Source organism: Pantherophis guttatus, chromosome 1 (genome assembly GCF_059756535.1).
Source record: "Pantherophis guttatus breed Tessera chromosome 1, ASM5975653v1, whole genome shotgun sequence".
NCBI lineage: Eukaryota > Metazoa > Chordata > Lepidosauria > Squamata > Colubridae > Pantherophis > Pantherophis guttatus.
In genome coordinates, this window is record NC_142063.1 from 129,197,104 (window position 1) to 129,222,978 (window position 25,875).

General features: G+C 36.8%; 2 protein-coding genes across 10 annotated transcripts in view; one reads left to right on the plus strand and one right to left on the minus strand.

Annotated features, from left to right (window-relative positions):
• Positions 1-6: 6 nt before the first annotated feature.
• On the plus strand, positions 7-22,001 carry CEP70 (centrosomal protein 70). 8 transcript variants are annotated; one of them, XM_087881794.1, is made up of 17 exons: positions 27-163; positions 4,326-4,395; positions 6,569-6,665; positions 8,609-8,738; positions 10,438-10,618; positions 11,396-11,565; positions 13,479-13,538; positions 14,028-14,130; positions 14,843-14,931; positions 15,242-15,313; positions 15,707-15,809; positions 17,277-17,441; positions 17,997-18,143; positions 18,418-18,586; positions 19,773-19,887; positions 20,833-20,912; positions 21,859-22,001. In XM_087881794.1, exons 2-17 carry the CDS (start codon positions 4,387-4,389, stop codon positions 21,918-21,920), a joined length of 1,752 nt encoding a protein of 583 aa, XP_087737920.1. In that variant the 5' UTR covers positions 27-163; positions 4,326-4,386; the 3' UTR covers positions 21,921-22,001. The 8 variants fall into 8 exon arrangements, with proteins under 8 accessions (XP_087737919.1, XP_087737920.1, XP_034279301.2 ...); XM_034423410.3 differs by lacking the exon at positions 27-163 and adding an exon at positions 1,661-1,895; XM_034423447.3 differs by lacking the exon at positions 27-163 and adding an exon at positions 1,666-1,895 and having other exon boundaries at positions 14,852-14,931.
• Positions 22,002-22,107: 106 nt separating this feature from the next.
• Positions 22,108-25,875, minus strand: part of ESYT3 (extended synaptotagmin 3) — a 45,098-nt gene continuing 41,330 nt past the window's right edge. The window contains exons 20-23 of one of the 2 annotated variants that reach the window (XM_034423399.3): positions 25,582-25,713; positions 24,238-24,343; positions 23,863-23,912; positions 22,108-22,939 (exon numbers count right to left, since the gene is read on the minus strand). In XM_034423399.3, the coding sequence (XP_034279290.2) occupies positions 22,903-22,939; positions 23,863-23,912; positions 24,238-24,343; positions 25,582-25,713 (325 nt within the window). In that variant the 3' untranslated portion in view covers positions 22,108-22,902. Of the gene's footprint in view, positions 22,940-23,862; positions 23,913-23,986; positions 24,344-25,581; positions 25,714-25,875 lie in introns of those variants that run through there. The other variant, XM_087881789.1, reaches the window with a different exon arrangement.

Sequence of the window (25,875 nt, forward strand, 5' to 3'; positions counted from 1 at the left end):
GCTCTCCTCCGCATCAGGGTTGCCTTCTTCACCGCCACGAGCCTCGCTGCTTTCGGGGGAGTGTTGCTGTTACTCCGAAGGAAGCCTCTGCAGAACCTCGCAAGGGTCTCTTTCGACTCCGTTTCTATGCTGGACCTTCTGGGGTTTTTTCCCTCCCCAGAAGGTAGGACAAGCAAGGATCCTTTGGTTTAAATTGCAAGGAAATAGATTTTGTTGGACACCGGGGGGAAAAAAAATCCTCATGGTGAGAGCCAATTAAAAAAAATATCAAACATTACTTTGGGAGGTGTTGGATGGTTTTTCTCTTTCACTGGAGTTGTTAAGCAGTCTGAATGGCTCTTTTAGGGATGCTGCAGTAACGGATTCCCGCACCAAATGGAGTCGGACTAGATGATCTTTACTCTTTACAGCTCTTTACATTCTATGGTTCTAACCTGCTAATCTGTAATTAGCACTCAGCCCAGTTAATTTAGCGAGTTTGCACAATATACACTGCTCAAAAAAATAAAGGGAACACAAGCAGAAGACATCCGAGATCTGAATGAATGAAATAGCCTTATTAAATACTTTGTTCGTTACATACAGTAGTTTTGTGTTCCCTTTAGTTGTTTGAGCAGTGTATAAACTACTGTAGGTAAAGAACAAAGTATTTAATAAAGCCATTTCATTCATTCAGATCTCGGATGTCTTCCGCTTGTGTTCCCTTTATTTTTTTGAGCAGTATATCAAACTATAAGCTAACTGACTAGACTGCCTTTATCATGTTGAGAAGCAAACTAGCCAGGCATATTTTAAGTTTAGCATTTTGGATCAACGGTTATAATCTGGTTAAGGAAGGCGGGATTAAAAAATATATAATGAAATAAATAATATGGACCACTGTATGTCTCCGACAGATGAAGTAGAGGGGTTGCTCACTGGAGAAACCCCCTCCCCCTCTTTAAAAACAGCACTCTGGTTTGGGGGTGTTCTTCTAAGAAAAGATTGCCTATGTCATGTTTTTAGTACAAAAGAGGGTCTTTCCCCCCCCCCCTGATCCTGATAACCTCTTTTGAGGCATTTTATTGATACCACAAGAAGATATGGAGTGCTAAAAATGGAAATAAGCTTCCTCCTCCACTGTTTTCCTACTGGTGAACAACTACAGAAAATATTGATACTAAAAGGCAGAGATCTCTCTTTTTTGGGAAGCTCAATCTCCATCTCCAGAGCAGAGGCTTTCATCTCATTTAAGTAGGAAGGCAATCTTTGCAGCCAGCATCCCCTATTCTCCTTCGAATAACTTTTCCCTTAATAACCCCTGCTAAGAATAACTCCACAGGCAAGTCCTCTTTTTGGAGATCAGACGAGCCTCGTCGATTAAATCGAATATACCTGCGGAGTATATAAAGCCTAAGAAGCCCGGCAGCCAAAAAATAAAAAATGACATCCCTGCTGCCAGGAACTGAACCTGAAACGTGTCTAGCATTTTTAGGGCTCTGAAATTAATCCGGAGGTCAGCTAGGGCCGGGGTTCAGCTGAGTTTTGCGTGTAACCTGGCAGAACCGATAGGTTTGTGTACAGACGTTTTTGCAAGCGTTTCTCCTCCTCCCTCTACGCCCGTAGCCGCTTGAGAAGAGCCAAGAGGTGGAGACTGGAAGCCAAACCCAGGGGCGGCTCTACTTCAGCTTGTGAGCCCGCCTTTAACGGCCGCGGAAGCTCTCTCGCCTTTGCCTTTCCGCCGAGCAGACAGAGGCAGCGGGAGAGAAGGCGCCTGCTGCCTCTGCGATCTTCTTGTTGGCCGAGCGGAGCGAAGGAGGCGGCGTGAAAGAACCCCTCGAGCAGTTCGGAGCCGGAGGGCCTGGCTGGTGGGCTAAGGCGGGGAGCCGTGGTCCATTTAAAGCAGCCTCTCTCCGGTGAACCTTAGTTTCTTATGGGTTGAAGTCTTGATGAGAGAGGCCTCTTGGCGTCGCTAGTAAAGCTTTTGTTCCTTTTTGCTCGTCGTAGAGAAACTGAGCATCGGGGGTTTTGTTTCTTTTCTTTTTGGCCGGTGTTTAATAACAGATTCGATCGGGACTGCGGTTTTATAACGTTATGATCGAACATAAGCAGACTTGTAAACCGAACCGTAAGAATAATCAAGGTTGTATAAACTCAGTTTGTTCTGCGTTCTGTTGAGGGTCCCAGGCAACTTCCTATTTTTGTGTCTGGCTTCTTTAGAGTAAATGCCATTGCGTGCCTTGCCAATGTTACCCGATCCAGTTTGCATCGTTATCCCACGCTTCTCACATCATGTATTAGGCAGTGCTAATTAAGGGGAGAGATGTCCAGTGGTGGGATTCAGCCAGTTCGCACCACTTCGGGAGAACCGGTGGTTAACTTTCTGAGCAGTTTGGTGAACTGGTTGTTGGAAGAAATCATTAGGGCAGAGAACCAGTTGTTAAATGATTTGAATCCCACCACTGGAGATGTCCAATATTTTCACCAGATGTAGATGTAGCTGCTCGTTAGTAAGTCTTACTTTCAGTGTTGACAGTGAGGATGGGATCAAAGCTTGGATTACCATCCTAAAAAATGCATTTGAGTTTCACATCTCAAAATATTTGGGATATGTGTGTGATCCTGTGGAAGGGAATGCTTAAGAGTGTACTTAGTTGGAGTCAGCTAGTAGAGATTGATTGATTATTTATTTATTTATTTATTAAATTTATATACCGCCCTATTCCTGAGGGACTCAGGGCGGTGAACAGCGAACGATAAAAATACATGTAATACAAACGTTAAAAAAAAAAAAACCCAATTAAAATATACTAAACACTCTGGTCCTAGATAATTCAAGACATATTATTATTATTATTATTATTATTATTATTATTATTATTATTATTATTATTAGCCATCAGGTCAGTTTTTTTAACTCCTAGCAACCACACAGAAATTTCTCCATGGCAACCTATCCCTATTCTGGTATCTCAGGTCATCCAGTAGAGAAAGAATGCACAGTACAGGTACTCCTTGACTTACGACCATTCATTTAGTGACCATTCAAAGTTACAATGTCAGTGAAAAAGACTCGTGACCGTTTTTCACACTTACAACCATTGCAGAATCCCCCTGGTCATGTGATCTAAAATTGGATGCTTGGCAACTGCATCCTTTATAATGGTTGCAGTGTCCTGGGGTCATGTGATCACCTTTTGCAACCTTCTGAGAAGCAAAATCAATGGGGAAGCCAGGATTCACTTAACTTCCATGTTAGTAACTTAAGAGTTGTAGTGATTCACTTAGCAGCAAGAAAGATTGTAAAATCGGGGCAAAACTCACTTAACAAATGTTTTGCTTAGCAACATAAATTTTGACTTCAATTGTGGTTGTAAGTCGAGGACTATCTGTAAATGATTTTCTTGCTTGAATGAGGTTTCTCCACCAGCTTGGAAATTGTTTTGATCTCTTGCAGTGACAGTCCTGATTGATTATTTAACCTGGTAGCCACTGGTAGCCACAGGAAGCTGTTGAATATGCTCTTAGAAAAACACAAATAAAGCTTTTGTTTCTTTTTATAAAGAAAAATTGAGCAGTCCAGTTTAGTTTTAGGGATGCTAAGTATAATTTCACATTTTTCTTGAACAACAATGCAAGCATGTCCTGTCAATATCCTTTTTTATTCTATATCCCCATGTTATGTCTTTATCTCATCTGTTAGCCATGAGTAAGACAGCAAGACAGACTGCTGTCTTAGTATTAAAGAAGTGTTTCCCCCTTTTGTGACACTATCCAAGGGCATCCTGAAGGGATACTGAATTAGGCTTTGAAACTTATTAGGACTCTGCCGCACTTTGGATCAGATCTCCCAGAGGTTGCTTCAATGTGTAAACATACACCTACTTGGAACTTCTTGAAGCAGCTCTTAACTTTTCCCAGGAACATGCTACCGAAGGTTCTCACATGTTTCAAACAACGTTTTGAAGATTGAATGCAAATGCAAATGCTGCATAGCTATATCGTCCATTAATATGGAGTGAAATCAGGGGACTGCTGTAACTTAAAATAGAGGTACAGTAGAGCCGAACAATGGGGACAACACAGCTTTTATGTCAATACAGATAGCTTCAACTCAGTAGTGGGGAAGGGCCCTATATTAAGTGAATCTTGTTTCAAAATCTGGGAGGAATTGATTTGTCTTTGAAGGCTTCTTCTGGCAAATTAATTTTTTGTATTTTTTAAATATTTGTATATGTGAGACATTTGAGCTATAAAACAGTACATAGCATAGCGTTGATCAATTTTCCTCATGCTGTAATGCTGTTTAATTTTTTTGCTTTTCCTATGTCTTCTTCCATTTTCAGATTTCAGAAAAAATAGGTGTCATATCCACTGGTCAACTAAAGTCAAGAGTTCAAAATTACAATGACGGAGGTATATCTTTGTTGAACCATGCATAAATAATAGCATGTTAAGGTCACATAGAATTGAATTACTTTCAGCAAAAGTTCAGTAGTTCAAAATGTGTTATTTCATATTTTACATAGTTCAAATTTTTATTATATTGTTCAAAATGTTTTATTATACAAATTTTGCTGCATTATTTTTATGTTATTATAATATTATATAGAAATAATAAGTTACTAAAGAGCAATAGGAACCTGTAAATAGAGTGCCTACAACTCACTGTGTAATGTTAGGTTCAAATTCTTATCTGCTGTAGCCAGTATGCCAGTATTCAGGTCAGTAATACTTGCAGGGTCTCTTGCCAGTTGTGTATCAAGCCATCTCAGAATTTTAATAAAGATTAAGATAAGGTGTTCTAAAAGCACCTTATCAATTTATATTATGAATTATCATATCTCAATATAAGCTTTGGAGCTGTTATGTATAAGCTGCTTCTGTATAACATTGTTCATATATTACGTTAAATGTAAGACTACAGTTCTAAGCCTGGTTTCCTAGAAATAAACTCAGTAGGATTTCATTGCTAAATAGGATGGGAAGAATTGTCACATATGTGTGTTTGAACATAATAGTATGAATCCTAGATTTTCAAGAGAGGCTTCTGTTTATTGATTCTGTCCATAGACTGATACAGAGAAAAGGGAAGGAGGCAATGTGCATTAATTTCCTCTCTAACATCTTCATTAGTGTTTCAGAGTTTCAGTCCTTTGGAACAAGGTGCAAAAAGAGCTGTGAGGAAATGGATAGTTGTTAAATTTGTAAGCCCTCCTCCGGTTTATGGGAGTGACTTAATGAGTCTTTATTGAGATGAAATTCTTACCTGTGGTTCATTGGTTACGAATCAAGCCTTAGTGATAAATAATTTTGTGGATGTGCTTTTCAAAGCATCTAAAGTTGCAGACTGCCCAAAGAGGACAACAGAGTCTCTGTGATGGTGAAATCTAATACCCAAAATATCCACAAGCTGGGATCATATAGCTACAATAATAAAGACTCTGTATTATACTGTTTTTAAGAGTGGGTTGAAAGTGTAGGGAAAAAAATTATTGGAGAGAATTGTGGAAACCATCTAGTGATTTTGGTTTCCCTTTTTCTGTCTCTCCCACTTTCCTTTTGGTTTATTTTCTTTTTCTTCTGTGTATGTTATTTTGAAGGAATCTGAGGGTAGTTAAATGCATACCTATCCCATAAATAGAGTTGAAATGTTTAATTGGAGGTACAGTATTGTAGTGAAAGTTCAGGAGGAGGATGCTAGAAAAACGGAGCTTGTGGAACAGACTGGATAAATGATATTAGTGGTTCACAGATCTATATTAAAATCAGTAAAATAGAAATGATATAAAATTGATTTATGAACTCTCAACTTTTATCTCATATGTAAAACTGAGAAAGTAGTAAGGCCCTTCTTTCACTGTTAGAATGAAAAAGCAAAGGACTTAAACCAAGAGTGAAATGCTCCCAGTTCGGACCGGATTGCCCGATCCGGTAATGATGGTGGCGGGTGGTTCGGAGAACCGGGAGCAAAAATCCCTGTGCCCCCTCATGCCCAACTGACCTGCACGATCATCAGAAGCTTTTTTTTTTTAACTTTTCAAAGCATTTTTTCTACCACCTCTTCCGACGAAAAAATGCTTTTAAAAGTAAAAAAAAAAAAGCCTCTGATGATCGCGCGGCTCAGCTGGGATCTTCAGAAGCTTTTCAAAGCATTTTTTTCTGCAACCTCTTGACCAAGGAGGTGGTAAAAAAAATGGTTTGAAAAGTCTCTGACGATCCCAGCTGAGTTGCCTGATCAGCAGAGGCTTTTCAAAGCATTAGAAAAAATGCTTTGAAAAATAATAATAATAAAAAAGTTGGCCACACCCACCCAGTCACATTACCTCACCACCACCAAGCCATGCCCACAGAACCGGTAGTAACAAATTTTACATTTCACCCCTGACTTAAACTTGAGAAAGCTTGTGATATGTAGCGCTCTCTCTCCCCCGGTATGTTTGCTACCGTGTCTATTTTCAGAATTTTACCATGAAGTAGCAATATTAGGTGACCAGTTAGGAGCAATTTCAGAGGATTGCATTAGAGAACAAGCTGGCAATGCTTTGTAATTATAATATGAAAAACTTTCTATTTTTTTCCCCTGTAGCAAGATCAAGAATGGGAAAACTTAAACAAGTTATTAAGACAACATGGCTTAAGACCTGTGTGCCTTGATATGCCTGGAAGTCGCGGAAATGTGCCAGGTAATCAAATTTTTTACTAAACTAATTTAAACTCACTACAGTAGAGTCTTGCACTTCTGTTACTCTTTGAAGATTTAGATACTTAAATACTTAATATATTTATAAAATATTATTTACTACTGACATTTCTGTGCATATCCACTCCAAATGGTTCTGAGCAGTATGTGATACAAGAGAAACATTGGTAACCCATCAATGTAAGAAAGAAATTTAGGACAGGTAAAGTGAGTTTTCAGTAGTTAAGGACAACTTTAAATGGTCCTATCCCATAGGATGCAATGCGATTCCTTAGCATATAAAACTATGCTGCGCATTCCTCAATATGAAATGGCTGGGATATAATTACATGAAAACAAAATATATTTATAGCTTGAAAAAGATACAAGTACTAAATTATGAATGCTTGAATTATGCTTACAGTTTTCCTTCAAGCAAGGAATGATGATAACACGGTACATTGTTGAGGTCTTAAGAACACCACATCCAAACTTCTTTCTCCCAAATTAAGAATCCTCCACCAGGCTCAGGTCTTCTACAATTGAATGACTTCCCCTTTGCCAATACAAGTACCATCAGTTAGATTCAACATGCAAAACTCCAAGAATTCCCCAGACAGCTTAGCCATTGCTGAAAACATTAAAGAGTTGATGTCTGCAAATTGCTGAGGTTGGAGCATTTATTTTGATGAGTATGGTATAGTTCATATGTCAGGTTGGGATTGGGCTGCTGGCTCTTAATCATCTTTGTTTTATACACTGAAGTATGTTACTATTAAAGAGCCAGGTAATAATGATGATTGACATGCCATCAAATTGTTGTCAACTCTTAGCGGCCATGTAGATAACTTTTCTCCTTGAAGATCTATCCCTAACCTTGGATTTCAACCCTTATTAATATTGTTCTATATTCAGCGTTTGAGGAAGTGTCTAACATTGGGTATAAATAGGGTCCTTTTGTGATTCTTTATTGGTTATTTATTTAAATGCCATCTAATGTCAAACTCTAGGAAGCTCCAATGATAAGATATTATGATAATGAACCAGGCAGGTAGGCATTAAAGAGTTACTGTTTCTAGATTAGTATCCTTAAAATCTGAATTCTTTCAGTCTATGAAGAACTTTGATTATATTGAATTTAGACACTTGCAAAAAAAAATGGCCAGTTATAGCGATAGAAGCATACTCATGTTCCAGACTCCAAAAGTTGGCTTAATGAAATTTATCAATCCTCAGGAAAGGCAAGCTCATACTAAACAATTCTGTATGGTCTGTGTTTATTTCATTGTTTAAAAAATGAATCATAATATTGATATTGAAAAAAGTTCTACTAATTTCTTATTGGTTTATTTGTCATGTCAATGTAAGAATATTAGGGCATTGTCAGCCTTTTGGGGCAGGTCAGGTCAAGAATCAGACATTGCAAAAACTATGAATCCTACTTTTTTGTTGTAAATATGACATCAGAAGCTTTAATGCCTGCTAGAGTTTCATCTGTCCTCTCTTACATCATGCAGAAGTAAGAGGATTATTTTTAGTCTTTTCCTTAAGCTTAATTTTTTTCAGGGCTGAGATTTCATTTACAGTTTCATTTATTTATGCTTTGCTTTCCTATCCTATGTCTGCCTCCCTTTATAGTATTAGTTATGCTATACTTACGCTTATGCCAGAGTCTTGAGTAAAGATGCTGCTACTAGATGACTTTGTGTGTTTCTATTCAGTAGATATAAATGAAGCGTAGCATTTCCCAAAGAACGTACGTTAATAGCATGCTTCCATGTAGCCCAGCTATATAGAATGTATCATTAAAGGCACTTGCTTTGTTATTAGTAATTGGAATTATTTACCTTGTGCCATCTCTTACATGGTACACATTTAGCATTCTAGTTGATTGGGAGATGCTTTAAAATAATGTCTTTAAAAGGCATTTATTTTTTAAAATACCAGACGCAGAGAAAATTGTTATGGACAAATCGTCTTCCGAAACAATACAGCATGCACTGAAAACATTACTGGAAGAGACAGAGCGTCAACGAAAAATTATTCGTGGTTTGATAGAAGACAATCACCAACTTAGGTAAGATACTTTCTTAGACTTCAATTGGATGTCATTCTCTAGATCAGGGATGGGCAAATGTGGCTCTTTTACAACCTGTGGACTTCAACTTGCAGAATTCCTGAGACAGCCAAGCTGGCTCAGGAATTCTGGGAGTTGAAGTCCACAGGTTGTAAAAGAGTCACATTTGTCCACCCCTGCTCTAGATGAAATATACAGAGTTCTCTCTCTCCCTCTCTCTCTCTCTCTCTCTCCCTCCCTCCCTCCCTCCCTCCCTCCCTCCCTCTCTCTCTCTCTCTCTCTCTCTCTTTCTCTCTCTCCCTCCATCCCTCCCACCCCCCTCTGTCTCCCTCCCATCCATCCATCCCTTTATCTATCTGTTGTCTCACTTCCCAGTTTTCACTTAGCCCCTTAGCCTTATGGTTGCTCTGTTTGGTTTAAAGGTTTTCTGTTCTGCTGTGGCATTTTGGAAACTCCCTGCGTGCTCTCCTCATCACTGCAAAGTTTTCCATTTAATAAAGATTCAGTGAAAAGCTAACATTCAGTCAGAATTCCATGCTTTCAGTGTAGATTCATTCCCTTGAGTTCTTACTGGGCAAGGAATGACAATAAAGCTTCTTGGCAGCATAATGAGCTTCCTTTATTACAGTAAATCCAGGTTGATGCTTTCTTCTGGGTTGTACATTTTAGGAGGCATGACTTAGACCAGGTGTGTCCAAATCTATGGCCCATGGATTACACCAGCCTTGGACAGCTAGTAATGTGGCTCCACAAGTTCATAAGCTTTTAACATCATTACATAATTTATATACATTAACTATATTATATATTTTATACACAGCCCAAGACAATTCATCTTCACTCAGTGCAGCCCAGGCAGGCCAAAAGATTGGATACCCATGATCTTTGGCTATTTAGGTTTTAATGTATTACCCAGGATAACACCATATAATACTATGAACCAAGCTCTAAGGTGGTTTCTTTAGCTTGGATTATTGCAGGATTGATTCACCCATGAATCTCCGATTTTGTTAAACTCTACTGGCTATTATAGAATTAAATAACATGTGTGGGCCACAAATTATCCCTACTCCCACCCCATAAATAAATCCAGCCTTTTTCCTTTGTAATCCATGCTTTATAACTTCTGAACTAAATCATTATAGCTTGTTCAAAAACCATTATTAAAACAAATGTGCATTAGCAAATTGTGTGATAGTCTTTTAGATGAACGCTCTTATGTTACTTTTGATTTGAACTTACAGGTAGTCCTCGACTTACAACAGTTCATTTAGTGACCATTCAAAGTTAAAACAGCATTGAAAAAAGTGACTTATGACCGTTTTTCCCAGTTACAACTTTTGCAGCATCCCCATGATCATGTGATCAAAATTCAGTTGCTTGGCAACTGGTTCATACTTATGACTGTTGCCGCATGCTGGGGTCATATGATTACTTTTTGCAATTTTCTGACAAACAAAGTCAATGGGGAAACCAGATTCATTTAACAACCAGGTTACTAGCTTATCAACTGAAGTGATTCACTTAACAACTGTGGCAAGAAATGTTGTAAAATGGGACAAAACTCACGTAACAGATTGTCACTAAACAACATAAATTTTGGGCTCAATTGTGGTCATAAGTTTCAGGACTACCTATATTTGGGGATAGCCTATTGTTTCACTAAAGTTTATTTTTGTTTGGTTTTGTTTTTAATTAGAGATGAATTACGCTTGGAGAGGAGTCGGGCTTCCCGACAGGAACAACGAGCGAATGATTTGGATGTTATTGTGGAAAACGTGAAACATAAAATACGTCAGCTAGAAGACGAGTCAATAACCAATGCTTCTCAGCAACATAATCAAATCAGAGATCTTCAAAAAGATCATGAAATTTCACAGGTACTTCAATACTGTTCGGAGTTTGAAATTCCGGGAAGGTTTGTTTATTATAGATGACAGGCTTTTAAAGAACTACAGCAGCTGCAAAACGAATTCTAAATTGCATTATGTCAAAAGCAGCAGGTGGTTATTATACTTTAAATCAGAGGTGTCCAACCTTCGCAACTTTAAAATTCTCCAGTGAGCCCTGCTGTCTTAAGTTGCCAAGGTTGGAAGCTCCTGCTTTTAATGAATATGCAAAAAAAAAAGTGAAAAGTGTTATCTCTGGCTATAGAAGGCAGATGTTTTCTTGAAAATTTATTTATTTATTTATTTATTTATTTATTTATTTATTTATTTATTTATTTATTTATTTATTTATTTATTTATTTATTTATTTATTTATTTATTTATTTATTTATTTATTTATTGGTTCGATTTATATGCCGCCCTTCTCCGGAGATTCAGGGCAGCTTACAATGTGTTAAGCAATAGCGTTCATACTTTTGTATATACCTGCGGTGTTCTTTTTTATACAAAGTCAGCTTATTGCCCCCACAATCTGGGTCCCCATTTTACCTACCTCGAAAGGATGGAAGGCTGAGTCAACCTTGAGCCTGGTGAGATTTGAACTTGCAGTAATTGCAGGCAGCTGGTGCTTCTTAACAGCACTTTAGTCTGCTGCGCCACCAAGGCTCTTGGTGATTGTATGGCCAGCTAGTAAATTGATAGTATGGCCAGCTAATAAATTATTATTTTTTTTTGGTCTTTTGCAATTTTCTGGTTTTCTGAACCCAGGCAGTGTACTGCCACCAAGCGAAACAATTGGAGGAGCAAGAAGAGACGATTGGCCATTTACAAAAGGAGCTTTCCAAGCTGGGTCTGGAAGAGCAGCAGCGTATCGCCACTCAGAAAAAAGTGTTCCGCCAGTTTTGTAAGCAGGCTCCAAGAACTCACTTGGATCAGCAGTAAGAAATTCTGCATGCTTTTTTTTTAACTCTGTGTGTGTGTGTGTGTGACATATTAAATGTGATTTTACCTAGGAATTCATGTTAGGTAGTTCTTCTCTGCATTACACATTGTACTTTTTCTTTTTAAAAATATTCATGCTTATGCATAAAGTTTTTAAAAAATATTATGCTTATGCTTTGATGTGCAAATAAAGAAAAAAAATCAGTGTCAAGCCTCCCACAACCCCAGTAAAATATACATAAAGGAAAAAGTCACTTAGCCCAATTTATCATTTACCCTTGATTTCACAGAGAAATATTGATCAGTCTTGGCAAACTACTTTATAGATTAAAAGGGAATATATGTAAGTGAGCCTAGATTGAATCCTTCTGGTCTCACATTATCTTTGAAATATCAAAGAACTTTTTTTGCTGCACTGTATTTGTATTCTTTTCTTATATTTCATATTTCTAAACCACCTATCTCCCTCAAAGTGATAATAACATCCAAACGTTTTATATATAGTTCTAGTAAATTTATATCCTTAAACCATACTGCACTTTTAATATCTTATTGACAAATTTATTTGTCAATATTGAGTCCTTCGGGAGAAGGGTGGTATATAAATTTAAATATAAATAAATATAAAATAAATAAAAATTTATGAATATGAAATTGGCACTAGGTGATAGTGGGACACACCTATATCATAGAAATGTCCTCTCACCCATTTTACACTTCCAGGTACAGTAACAAGGTTCACACCAGTTCTTGTTAATATTTATCGGTTGTCAATTTGAAATGTAATTCTTTGTTGGATTAGTCTCATTCTACGATCATACAAAACATAACAACAAACAGATTTACTCCTGTGTTTTAAAACTCTTAAACATTGATTTATTCAAATGGGTCATTCCAATTTTTTAATTCCAGAGTTCTAGCAACAACTTATATCTGTCTCAACCATACTCTTTGTTTCTTAAAAAAATATTGTAGACTTAAAATAATCCAAAACACATATCTACATCAACAATATTTGTATGGTTTTAGATAATGTTAATACACCTGAGTCTAATTACAAATCTGCAATGTGTTTGCTATCATCTTAAATTGTATATCCTTTCTTTAGGGACATATAAAAGTTGCATCCATATGGTTTGGGTTTATGTTATTTACATAACACATTGATGGAAAAGTACTGTACAGAATTCCAAAATTTAAACAGGATTGTTAATCAGTAAAGTATGAAATACGATGGGTGGCTCCATCTTGGAAATACCATTTTAGATTTCATATTTTTAAAAACCAGTTTCTACTTTCTCCTCCAGATGTTTTGGCCCATAATGCTCATCAGCTACAAGTGGCAATAACAGAGTGAAATTTACAGAGTCTCTAGCTTCCCAAATTCATCCGGCAATTGTTTGGATATAATTTAATTTCCACAAAAAAGGGAACCCCTATTAGGAAAGTTTAAGTTGCATATGTATGTACTACTTAAGTTTAAATATTAGGGGAAAAAATAGTTCTTATTTTAATTTTTGAATTGAGAATTATTGCAATTATTTTATTTGCTCTGTTTTAATTTATGTTGCGCTCATTCAATATTATTAATTATTTTCTTGACTCAATGGATTTATAAATGTGGATATTTTTTTCTGATATATCGTAATATAACATTTTCTGCAAAACCTAATCTTTCTCAATGGCATACATATAACTTAAAAATTGTTACCTTTGTATTTAATGGCTATCTTTGATAGTTGAGCTTATAGCAGAAAAACAGAACGAACTATTAAGGAAAGATATTACAGTGAACTAAACTTTGTCTACAAGTTCACATTCTTTCTTATAAAAGTTATTCTTAGGGCAGAGTGAGATATCCACATTTGCTGATTTATATTGGCTAAATTAGGGTATTCTTCTTTTTTAGGATTTGTTGCCTAATTGATCATTATGAATCTCAGATCAGCCATGTGAGAAAAGAACTAAGGTAGGTAAAATGGTTGGTCTTATACAATTTGTGACTTATCTTATGCTGCAAGGTATACTTTAGATGACAAAAGTGTTAAGAGAGACATTGTGGCAAGATATCCCCAACCACTCGTAGACTGTAACTCGCGTCAGCCTTCATCACTAGTCATGCTCTCAAAGACTGATGGAAGTTAGAGCTCAAAAATATTTGGAAGATCACATTACTTATCCCAACCTGAATCATAACTGAGATATATTAAAAGTTTTATTTAAAATTTGTAAGGTCAACCAGCTGACATAACAACCTTACATCGCATCCAATATTTTTTGAATAGACTTTGCTTCTTTTACATGTGTTCAAACTCTTTGGAGAGAACTTGCAAAGGGAAGGAAGATGGAAAAAGAAGCATATTTTTCGGCCGAACAAATTCACGCTGTTAAATGTAAAAGTTTGTTTTGTACTTCTGTAAATTTCGCTTAAGTGAAACTTACCCAATTTCCTTCATAGGAAGTACAAGAAAGAGATCAATCATTTACAAGATGAAGGAAAAGATGAGGATGAATTCTTGAAGAATATAGATTCTACTGCTAATTACAAAGCTCTGCTTATGGTAAGGAAATACTGTATAATCCTAGAGGTACATCTGGAATCTGGACAACCTCTAGGCATAAAGTTATAACTTTCCCAGTTGGTAAATTATAATGTGATTCACTTTAGGATTATGCTGAAGGTATTGGTTGATAGTCTTCAAATGTATCCCACTAATGTCTACAAATGAAAAGCGAAGCTTAGAGAACCCACACAACCCTATATTCCAACCCTGAGCTACATATATTCTCTATCATCATAGTTTGTAAATACTATGTATATCACAAACCCATTTTGCTTTTTTCAGCAGGTATTCATTTTTTGCATCTTAAAGTCTGCTATCTTTCCACTAGAATCTTCCTAATTTTTCCCTCCATTTTCCCATTTTTTGTAAACATTCTGCCAGATACAGAAATTCATCTTCCTGCTCTTATTTACCAATTCAATTTGAAAGATAAAGCATTGCACGTTACATTTTATATCTTCAGATATTTTCAAGTAGTTAAATACATGGATTTAAATCATTGGAAATTTTATTTTAAGGAGTTTTTAGTTTTTTAAAAAAACCATTAACTCTAGATTTCTTGGGTCAAACTTTAAGTAAGCCATTATTTTTCAGCATTTATTAGTATATCCTATTCATTAATCATCTACCTAATTGTTAGGACAAATGAGAAGATGCTTTGTTTGCATGCATATGTATGAGTGTAATATTTGTAATAAATATTTCCAAGTCTTTCCAGACACAGATAATTGAAACAAAAGCTCGAAATGAACAACTTGTGCGTGAAAATATTAATCTCAAGAAAGAGATGGAAATTAGGTGAGTGGTCAAAACAATTTCAGTGCAACATGCATGCACGGATTTGATTTAAATCCTGGATCTTAAATTCTGTGTGAAAACATTCACTACTGAACATCAAACAATCTCTACAAGCCATTTTTCAAGTACCTGATTCATGCTGTCATAACAACAGATGACCATTTAATAAACTTACTGAGAGCAACAGAGGCATGATCTGGTGAATGTTTGGCAGGGTGTTACTGGCCTTGTAAAAGCAACAAACAGCAATAAATCTACAAGACAAATATTTTCGTTCCGAAACTTGACAGAACTGTTTTCTTCCCTTCAGGCCAACACTACAAGAATTAAAATTTTATAAACACCAAGTGAAAAAGCTGGAGAAAATACTGAAGAACATCAAGTAATGCATTTTGAATAAACCTTAATCATTAACCTGTTTTGTAGATGGATAAAAATGGGGACGGTGTAGTGATTATTGATCTGAAATGTTGGGTTAGACACTTTAAAAGAGAGGAAGCCAAAATGGGAGCACAGCCAAAGGGAAAAACAAGGAGTATAACCTGAGCCAGTGAACCTATTTGTTGTTATTATAATTTGTAGTTTTTCTGTGTTTTGAAAGTTATGATTTGTGTAAAACATCTTGTGAAAGATTGCATTCTAATTATTTTTTTCTTATTTATGTAGATGCTGACCATATAGTTTACTTTAGGTTTTGTTTATTCTGTGTTTGGTCTTTAAGGCATGGAGCAATTTATTTAGTGTCTCTCCCTTTCCTTTCTTGGTTGCTTGTTAGATCACCTGAGAGCAGCGAAGAAGAAAACATGAAAGAAAACAAAGAACTTAAAAATGGTTTGGGAGGGAGCCAGCTGCAGGAAGTTTGCAGAAGATATTTACAGGTGAGTGTGGATTTCCGTTGCAGAAATTCTGCAAAAAACCCCCATCCTAATATAACATGAAGAAAAGTTTTCTCAGGTTTACTGTTCATTACTGTTCTCCTCTTTCATGGCTACAAGGATATTGTGATTAGTTATGAAAAGCCTGATGCTTTCAATTTAACCTAGCCTATTTAACACAGAGGTTTGTTTTAGATTCTCAGGAAAAGAAAAACTTAGGAGCAAATCAGGGCTTCAGCTCCTGATTTGTTCCCTAACTTGAATTTTGACAAATTATAATTCCTTGAATTTATACATCTTATTTAAATGAGAAAGAGAAGGAAAAGGCAGTGAGCTGCTTCCTATGGCAGGAAGCCATATTTTCCCAGTTAAGTATGTAACTGAGCCAGAAAATATGCCTTTATTAAAAGCTTCTGCTCATTTAACTCCCTTTTCCTCTAAAAATGCCATCTGGCGACAATAGAATCGAAGCCTTTCCTAAATCATCCATCATGCTTCTTGATTGTATTGAGAATAATCCCACTGGGTTACCAGCTGACAGCATGTATTTTCAGATTGCAGAATTGTACTGCTCTGATAACTGCTAAGACCATAGCTTCTATCTGGGAATGCTGTATTTCTTACAGTGTAATCTACTTGATGTTGCTGTTTAGTAAATGTAACATTTGCAGTATGGAATACCTATTTTCTTATCATTTGCATTTCAGGGAGAACAAAACTACCACACATCACTCTAGTCAGGTGCAAGTGAAATTATGCTTGTGGCTTTTTTCATTGTGACTTCCATGACTACCAGTCTGTCTTCCAGTTTAAACCACTTTTATTATTTGTGTGAACTAGAATTTACTTAGAAATCACCTCCAAAAGAAGCTTGCAAACCAAATAACAATTTAATGTTACTTCCCAGACAAACTGATTTTGGTTAGTGAAAGCACATAAGGAAAAATTGGAGCAGGCTTGTTCGTGCAGTGCTAAATTATGGTTTGCTGTTGTGCCTGGACTGACCAACTATATTGGTCAAAACAGTGTACTTAATAAATATAATATAGCTAGAAAGCCAGTTTCACTGAATAGTACCATGCATGTTTAGTTAAATCATATATTCTGTGTTAAAAATGTAGTTTCCTTGCTAAATATAGAAACACAGGGACATAGTGAAAGATTGATACGTTTGGGAGTTGGTGAATAGGAAGAAGCCTGATTATCAGATAACTTCACAATAGAAAGCCCATCCTAATCGCTGTTGGATCAAAACCCAAGAGAAGTGTAACTCTCTGAGATCTTATTATTTCAATGAAAGAATTGAACATTTGCCTAACTGTCCATTTAAACTTTGAATTTTAACTAGGACTGGATTATGCTCAGTATTCCTCAGATATAATCAATGTTACTTCAGCCAAGTGGCTGTCTGGAACATTACATAAAAATTAGTAAATAATGTTTTTTCCTTCAATTATTTTAACACTAAAGGTATTATCCAGCATTGACTCTATTATCAGAAGCCCAAGAAGAGCTCCTCTAATAACACTTACGCAGAAAAAGGGCCTTGGGAAAAGCTGGGCTGAGGAGGAAAGTGGATTTGAGCATCTCCCTGCTGTGATTGAAACCTGGGCAGATCAGCTAATGGCCCTGAAGGTACTGGTGATCTTTGACTGCTCTCTTCAGCCTAGGGACCTGCCCCTGTCCCTGGTTCTTCCAATGAACATCCTTTGTGTTTTCCACATATCTTTGTACTCATTTTCAATGAGTGTAATTTCAACATAAAAAGGTAAAGGTTCCCCTTGCGCATATCTGCTAGTTGTTCCTAGGGGGCGGTGCTCATCACCGTTTCAATGGCAGAAGCTGGGATAAGTAACGGGAGCTCACCCCGTTACATGGCACTAGGGACTCGAACCACTGAACTGCCAACCTTTCGATCGACAAACTCAGCGTCTTAGCTACTGAGCTACCGCGACCCTCTAATTTCAACATACAAGTAGTTAAATAATAAACGAATGTATTTCGCAGCAAAGAATTTTTTACACTTTATCCTGAGAAGTCTTTCTCTCGCCTCATTTGAAATGATTTGATTTTAATCAAGGAGAAGGATACAGGGAACCTGATCTTCCCACAGTATCCTATTAAATTCTTACATTGAAAGCCCAAACGAATAAGAGTAACACATCAACATCTTTCTTTTGTTCTTTCAAGATCTTGCACCAGTCCCTGAAAAAGCTATTTCTGCGGTTAGTTCCTTGGCATTCCAAAACTATGCAGGACACTAATGAATATATTAGAGTTGAGGATCTTCAGCAAATAGTGGAGGAAATCTCTGAAGAAGTAGGCAATGAAGAAAAGGTAATCTTGTTCAAAAATTCTGATTATTCAGAAGTCTTAGTCTAATGTGGAAATATGATAATAATAGTATGTCATTTTGGTCCTGAAAGTACATATGCATTCATATGTATGTAATGTGGAATTATAATGCCTATTTAGAAAACGACACCCTAGTTCTTTTCCAGTTATTATATCTGGGAGAATCCTAGATTTTAGATAGAATGCATTCCCAGGTTCTATCATGTTTAATTGAAATGATTATTGCCTTCCTTTTGTTTTTTTTCATATCCTACAGAAAAGTCTGATTCCTTCACAACAAACCTTGTATGCCATTGTCTGTCATTTTCAAAAACTGTTTGATGTGAAGACTCTAAATGGCGTTTATCCTCGAATGAATGAGGTTTATACAAAACTTGGTGAAATGATCAACGCTATGAGGAACCTCTGTGACCTGTTAGAACTAGGTAAGAATCTGTTGCCCCTTCCCCTAACCTGCTCAAAGTCAGACCAGGGTAATGTGGGGATAAGGAAAAACTCAGCTGTGTTCTTTGAGGGATGTGTGTGGTGTGCCTGTATATTGAAAGGGCATGATAGGTTTTGCAGGAAGAGGACGGCTGCCATAACAATTTTACCTCAGAGAAACGCTTTTTCTGCATCTTAAACTTAATTGCAAATGTACTTGAATTGAAATAAAAATTGAGGATGGAATAATAAAATACAGAACACAGCACCAAATCACATTGAATTCTACATATTTGGTTTGGTTTCATTTTAATATTCAAAGTTTGGTAACATACAAGCTCAGCAAAAGCATGTTGCAAAAGACCATTAAATGCAGCATCAGATTTGCCGCTGAGTCTTTGGGATTTATGGATTTTAAAAACCCATATAAGGCAATAATTCTGCAGCTCCCAGGACTCTATTACATGACCACAAGAAAGACTGGAAATACATTATGGAGGAGATCTGGTATCTCCTTTGCTATGTCTCTACAGAAAACCCCATCATTTTTTGAGCTATGGAAGGATAAATGGGAAGCAGGTTAAATTGTCATATATTCCCCATATGCATCTTGTTCCCTTCCTTCCTTCCCTTCTTTTAAATGTAAATTATTATTACTTATAGTTTTAATGTTGACTAGCTTTTAATGTTTGTAAGCCACCCAGAGTTGCCTTTAGACAAGATGGGTGCCATACAAGTTAATCAATCAAATTGCTCAAATAAATCCATCCAATCTCCACACACAGTCCTAAATTCTCTTTCTGATAAATGCCTTTTTTCCTCATTGCCTATAAAATAAGGTTTTCTTCCTGTAAAGAAATGACAGGCAGGAACCTTCTTCCATCCCATCCTGTTGCCATGAACCAAGCCAGCCTTGTGAAATATCAGGGCCTCCAAAATAACAGGATTGCTCTGTTAATCCTGTTGGTCTTATCCTTCCACTATCAGCACCACAATCGTTTTAATGGGTTGTTGGTTTCGCCTTCCCATTAAAAACTCTGGCATGCCTGTCTTGCACAACCTTTTCCCGTGTTGCTTAGTTTGGCTGTTTGAGTTGGCAACCATTTTGAGGAACTTGCTGTTTCATTTGCTCCCACTTTTACCTGTTGTGAAATGTTACACAGAAACTGATACAGTGTTTCTTCATAGATTGCTCAGCACCACCTAGTGTCCTGGTGAACACGGTTGGAAAGCTATGCAATTTGTTTAATGAGAACGTGGCCTGGCAGGTGGAACAACTGCTGGGCACACAAGACGTTGAAAGGTATGCAGATCTTCATAGTTAACTAATAGTAGCTTTGGAAAGATGCCTTTAGCCCTACATTCTAAGTGCATAATGGAGAGAGAATGGTGTGACGTCCTGTCAGGTATTTGAAGAACACTGTCACGACCATCGTAGTCATGTTATTCAAGGCAAATCTTAGAAAGCTTTTTCAGTTTTTAATTGAGCTTAATTTCTAGTGACCTGATCCTCTTTGCCTTCCATTTTCTCACAGTGCTCCTTAAAAGTGTGGTATCCAAAGGTTGATATGGATACTTCACGTGTGAGGCCTGATCATAAGAGAAGGGAATGCTTCATTCTTATGCTTAAGTATTCTTGTGATATCACAGGTAGACTTCACTTAATGATGCTAATTGGGACTGGCAACCCTAAGGATGGGGTCATAAAGCATGATGTCACATGGCCACACTGATTTATGATTGCAGTTGCAGCAGTTCCAGTTGCCATTAGTAGGTGAATGCCACACAATCACAGTGTCCTGCGATCCTGTGACCACCATTTGCAATTTCCTGCTGGTTTCTCCATTGACTTTGGAAACTGGCCATGAAGGTCACAAATGGTGATGACATGACTGTGGATATTATGATCTTCTTGGCTGCCAGCCAGTTGCCAAGTGTCCGAATCACAATCATGTGACTTCAGGGATCCTGCAACAGCAGCAACTACAAGGAATAGCCATAAGTCCCCTCATTCAGTGCCATTGTAATTTCAAATGGTCGCTGAATGAGTGATAGTTGTATGAAGACTGTACATTTTTGCTGATAAAATCTAAAACTATATATATATATTTTTGAAGCCACATCGCGCTGCTATCTCATACTCAATTTGCAGTCAACTGTAATCAGTTGACCATCATGATAAGATTAGGGCATGTTGTTTAAATTACAAAATGAGACAACGAATGTTTGTCAAATTGATATTTTTCAGCATTATCTGCAAGTTAGAAGAACATGATGACTTTTTCCCAGCATTTCATGCTCTTATTAACAACTTGCTTCGTGTTCTAGGTAAGCACTTTCTGCAAATTAATGATAATAGAGAGGCTAAGGCTTTCAGTAAATTATTCCAAATGAATTTTGTTTTCACCAGAATTTAAGGGCACCATTGAACTTTTTGAACTATATCTCAAAAGAAATTTATAATCATGTGGGATTATCCATTGTCCTGGTAAATCAGTCAAAAACAAATTAAGTGATCAAAGGCTACCCAAAGTTATTGCTCAATTGTAATTTTAATACATGTCTAGAAAGTAATATTATAAATAAGTTAAAATTGTAAAGTAGTTTTTCCCTCTGCATCCTTTCTTTTTTGGAATATATGTCTACATGCTATATAATCTTACTGTCAGAATCAAGTAGAAAGTGATCTTAGGATCGTTCAACAAAATTCATGGTAATTATATAAAGATTGTACACATGGTGTTTTATATTGGCTACTTATTTTATTGGGGATTGCCAACCATTCAGCAGGACAATTCAGTCATGATGTTGCTGTGAGTGATATGCTGTGACTACATCTTTTGAGATGCTTGGTGCATTTGCTTTGAAAGCATTTTAAGGTCATCCCAGGACCCCAAAACACTTCCCCTTGGATTGCCACTGAGGGTTGCTTGTTTTTACTGCCATTTTCATTGGAGGAGTCCACTGTGAATGTAGGTGAGATGACTTTGGAAAAAAGCGCGAAATAGCCATGTTCAGCCTTCATGTGGACATGCTTTTATGAATTGTAGCAATATTACAAGCAAAGAACCCTTCCGTTTCAGAAGCTGATGAATGTAATTTAAGAAATCCTTAGAATGTATATTCAACCCTGGTCATTTACAATATAAAGTATAAATATAGAGCCATACTCCATTGTATAGAGTACTTTTAAGTACTCCATTGGATATCTAAAAATAGGCGATAGTTGAATTGAAAAGGCAAAATAATGTTTGCAAAATTGCTTTTGTTTCAGAAGTCAGAAGTCTCGCAGAAATATTACCTGCTGTACAGAAGCTGAAATGGATGGTCCAATAATGTAAACTAAATATAAACCTTTATTGTATTGACTACCTCTTATATTTTTAAATATTTTTTATTAAAAATGTCTGAATGGAATCTTGAAGATTTGTTATTTGCTTTCCATAGCATAGGAACCAAGTTTTCAAAGCTGATTGAGTATCAATGAATAGAATATTGATCGTTAATAACTCATAAGCAGCTATTATACTGTAACTTAGTTTATTCTTTAAAAGCACATTACATCTTTAAAAGCACATTAATTTAGACAAACAGCTTCTGAATTAGATTCTTTGGCATAAATAATGCAAAACATGGTCTGTTTTATGTACAAAACTTAAGGCAGTGATTAGATACTAGAGCATTGGCCTCTTTGCCAGCCAGCCTCTTTCTTTAACCCCTTGGATCATTCAAAAAGAATCAGAGGATCGTTTAGAATAGGATTCAATGAAATGTGAGGAAATGCTGCTTGAAGGACGGGTCCCCCCACTCTAGCTGCAGGGATGAAGGATTTTTTTTGTCTCCTCACCTCCCAGAAAAAGAGGGTTCGATCCAGGCTAAAAAAAAAGTACGTTCTGTAAGCAAAGCTAGCATACCTGTCAATGTGATTTCAAAATGATGTGGACCCTGGTTTACTTGTGGCACTTTGTGTGGTGGGATAGAGCTGGGGAGGAAAAACTAAGCAGCAACGAAGAGTGCTTGGTCAATAAAGCCTGAGAATATTGAAAGCAGAGCCGTCTGCCTTTGGATGCCACCTGTCTTTGGTCAATCAATTGGGGAACTCCCCCAATACACATTTACTGTTACAAACTTTGCTGTTAAAAGTTAAATGTAGGATGATGCCAAATTCATCCCTTGAAAAAGTCAGAATTTTAAGAAATTGATAGTAATATGTTAAATAAGTTAAGCATTATTGAAGTATAAACATTTACAAAATCTTATAGCGGCCTTCAAAGTTCCAAATATACACGAAGTGTGCTGTTGATCAGGTGTGAAGGAATCAACTCTGGGGCTGTCCATTCATTGTCAACTGATACCTGTAAAAAAAAGGTGGCATGATGAGTTAAGGCAGATACTCCTCCACTAACTAGCTTGTTATATCCCTGGCTTTCGTGTGTGTGTGTGTGTGTGTGTGTGTGTAAGGCAGGGAACCAAAGAATCCCAATGGAATTCATGTTGTCTGGCCTAGATGTGGTTGCATTATCTGGCAGTGTGAGGGTGAAATTATCAGTTGAATAAAGCGTGGTTAAATCACTGCATTGGTCTAGTTATCTTAAAAACAGCCTTCTAGATACTCCTTCCCAGTTCCAGGACCTTTTGCTAGAATCACTTAACCTCAAATATTCAAAATGTTGCATCACCATTCTCAGGCTGTTTGAAAGCAAAACGTTTGGAGTGACAAAATAAATATATCTGTGGCCTTTTCATATTTTTCAGTGTTACTTTTGTTTCCTCCCTATTTTATGAAATCAAGTTTTTAAAACTGACAATGGGCCAAGTCCATATCTAACTAGTACTCAAGCCATCGTTTCTTGGTTTAGCCAGAAGACCATTACTAAACCACAGAGCTACCCAATTTCTCATGTGTTTGTATTAAAAACTTGTTTGGACGAATACTGACTGGCCATAAATAGATCAAACCTATCACGAGACATTCCTCTCAATAGCAAAATTAAATGGATAGCGAGATTGCAATTTAAGTTGTTGTTGAATCCCATAGAAAGCAAAGGGGTGGAATATTGTAAAGCACAGCCTAAACATATGAAGTGAAATTCTCCCTAGATTTTCCACTGCCTCTTTTAGGAGGGAGAGGAACCTGTATTTGAAACAAGCAATTATTTCTTCTGCTGCTCGGTCCATTCTGCACTATCCAGATCTAACAGTTAATCCTTTCATTGCATCTAGCCCAACTTGATAGGTTGCATTGCTACCTTTTTATATGCTGACCATCCAAACATACCATTGAGAGAAGCCCTTGACTAAATCTTCCTTTGATAAGTCAATCAGCACCTTTAAAAAGAAAAGTCAGAACTGTTAAGCTGCTTAATTAAATAATTGAGTTACAAGTACATGGTTTTAAAAAATAAAGTGTATTTCCACGTATAAACTGCCTAGCCAGCTCATCACAGTACTGCTATTTACTGTATACCTCTTCGTATTTTTTAAAGTACTTCCTCTAGAGAGTAGCAACATTTTGAAGTTAATAGAGCAATCCATAGTTATTGTCTAAATAATTCGTATAGCAAATTCTTACTTCAAGTGTAGAAGGGTGGAGAGGGAAAGTGAAGAAAATCCACAGGAAGATGTGAATAGCATCTTTTAAAGAACATTTTACCTTTCCAAGTTCTTTCCTTTCATGTGAAATAAGTGACTTTCTGTTTTTCACAGCAACATCTAAGGCTCGTTTCTTAATGTCTTCCAAGGTGTCATTAAATTCAAATCTAAATGTATGAAAAAAAATATGCTATGTAAATAGCAATTCTCTAATGCAGCTATTCACCAACCTTTCTGGCTTGGCGGATCGGTGGGGTGGGGAGGGAATGGTTCCGTGTGAGTGGAAGGTGTGCGCCTGCCGCTCACACAATTATGCACAGTCGCCTACCACTTGTGTGGCCCTGTTCTGAACAAGCTGTGGGGCGGTAGTGGGCCATGGCCCAAGGTTTGGGGCCCTCTTCTCTAATGATGAAAAGTTAAAGTTTTAGCAAAATTTTAATAAACTTTAATAAACAATCAGTTAGAAAAAAATACATCCAATATGTAAGACCCGCTCAAATTCCAAACACTTCCAGATTGCAGAGGCAATGTTCCCATAGATTAGATCAGATGTGACTGAATCCGTGAAGCATGTTTCTTCCAGGTTATGCCTGTTATTTTGGATTTAAGGCTGGATATGCTAACCATCATTACTTTGTAGTGACAAAAAGTCCTAAAGTCCATATTCCATGGCAAAATTCTGCTACTCAATGACACAGATACACTGTGATAAAAAGTTGCCCACAGAGAACTGAATAAATTATCTGCAGAGGTAACCTTGCTTTCATATGAAAATTGTTGAATGTTTTATTATGTATTAGTTTTATTTATTATATTGGATTTCTTCTGTAATAAAGTTCTGGTTTTTTATACAATATATTTCTGTTTATTTATATCCTATCTTTATTATTTTTTATAAATAATTCAAGGCAGTGAACAAACGTCATACTCCTTCCTCCTCCTATTTTCCCCATAACAACAGCCCTGTGGGATGAGTTGGGCTGAGACAGAGTGACTGGCCCACAGTCACCCAGCTGGCTTTTTTGATTTCTCAAATTCAAAATTTGACATCATAGAAGGTGAAATTATACAGGTCATATTTTCATTTACTTCATTACTGCACAATCTCTAGATGGTGATCTTTCTTTCTCAAGCGGAAAGGCAATAGGTCACTCCAAATCCTTTTTGCATCCAAGAAACATGGGTGATATTAAAAACTTTAGATTACTTCATGCTGCACCCAGGACTGGATGTTTTGAAAACGGCACCAGAGAAAAGCTGTGACCCTAACAATAAGGTAAAACTTAAACCGAGCTCTAATTACATCACCTAATGAGTATTGCATGTTTTTGACGAGCATTATGGGGATATCAAGTGCAACATCTAGGCCTCAGCAGGAAGCAATTTCATTACAGCATTTACTTACTTCTCATCATACCGAGGATTCAGTGTTCTTTTCTTCACAGTAGTTCTTCTTCGGGTTATCCATCTTTTGTCTGGGAGCAAGTAGATGCGAACATACGGATATGCTCCATGCCGAGAGCATGGCGGTAAATTTCTTATGGGTAGAAAATGGTAGCATATTTACAATCAACAGACTAAGAAAAACTCCTGAAGAAAAGATTCAATCAGGTTAAACCTTTTTCTTGAATTTGAACAACAGAAACCTAGAGGATCTTTGTCCATAATAGGCTATTCTTAGGATAGAATTGCTACTAAA

What these genes read in the sequence shown, in the direction of transcription:
- CEP70 (XM_087881793.1), top strand. An exon ending in ATCAGCTAATGGCCCTGAAG is followed by an intron (nt 17,442 to 17,996) that starts GTACTGGTGATC and finishes TGTTCTTTCAAG; the next exon opens with ATCTTGCACCAGTCCCTGAA. An exon ending in AAGTAGGCAATGAAGAAAAG is followed by an intron (nt 18,144 to 18,417) that starts GTAATCTTGTTC and finishes CATATCCTACAG; the next exon opens with AAAAGTCTGATTCCTTCACA.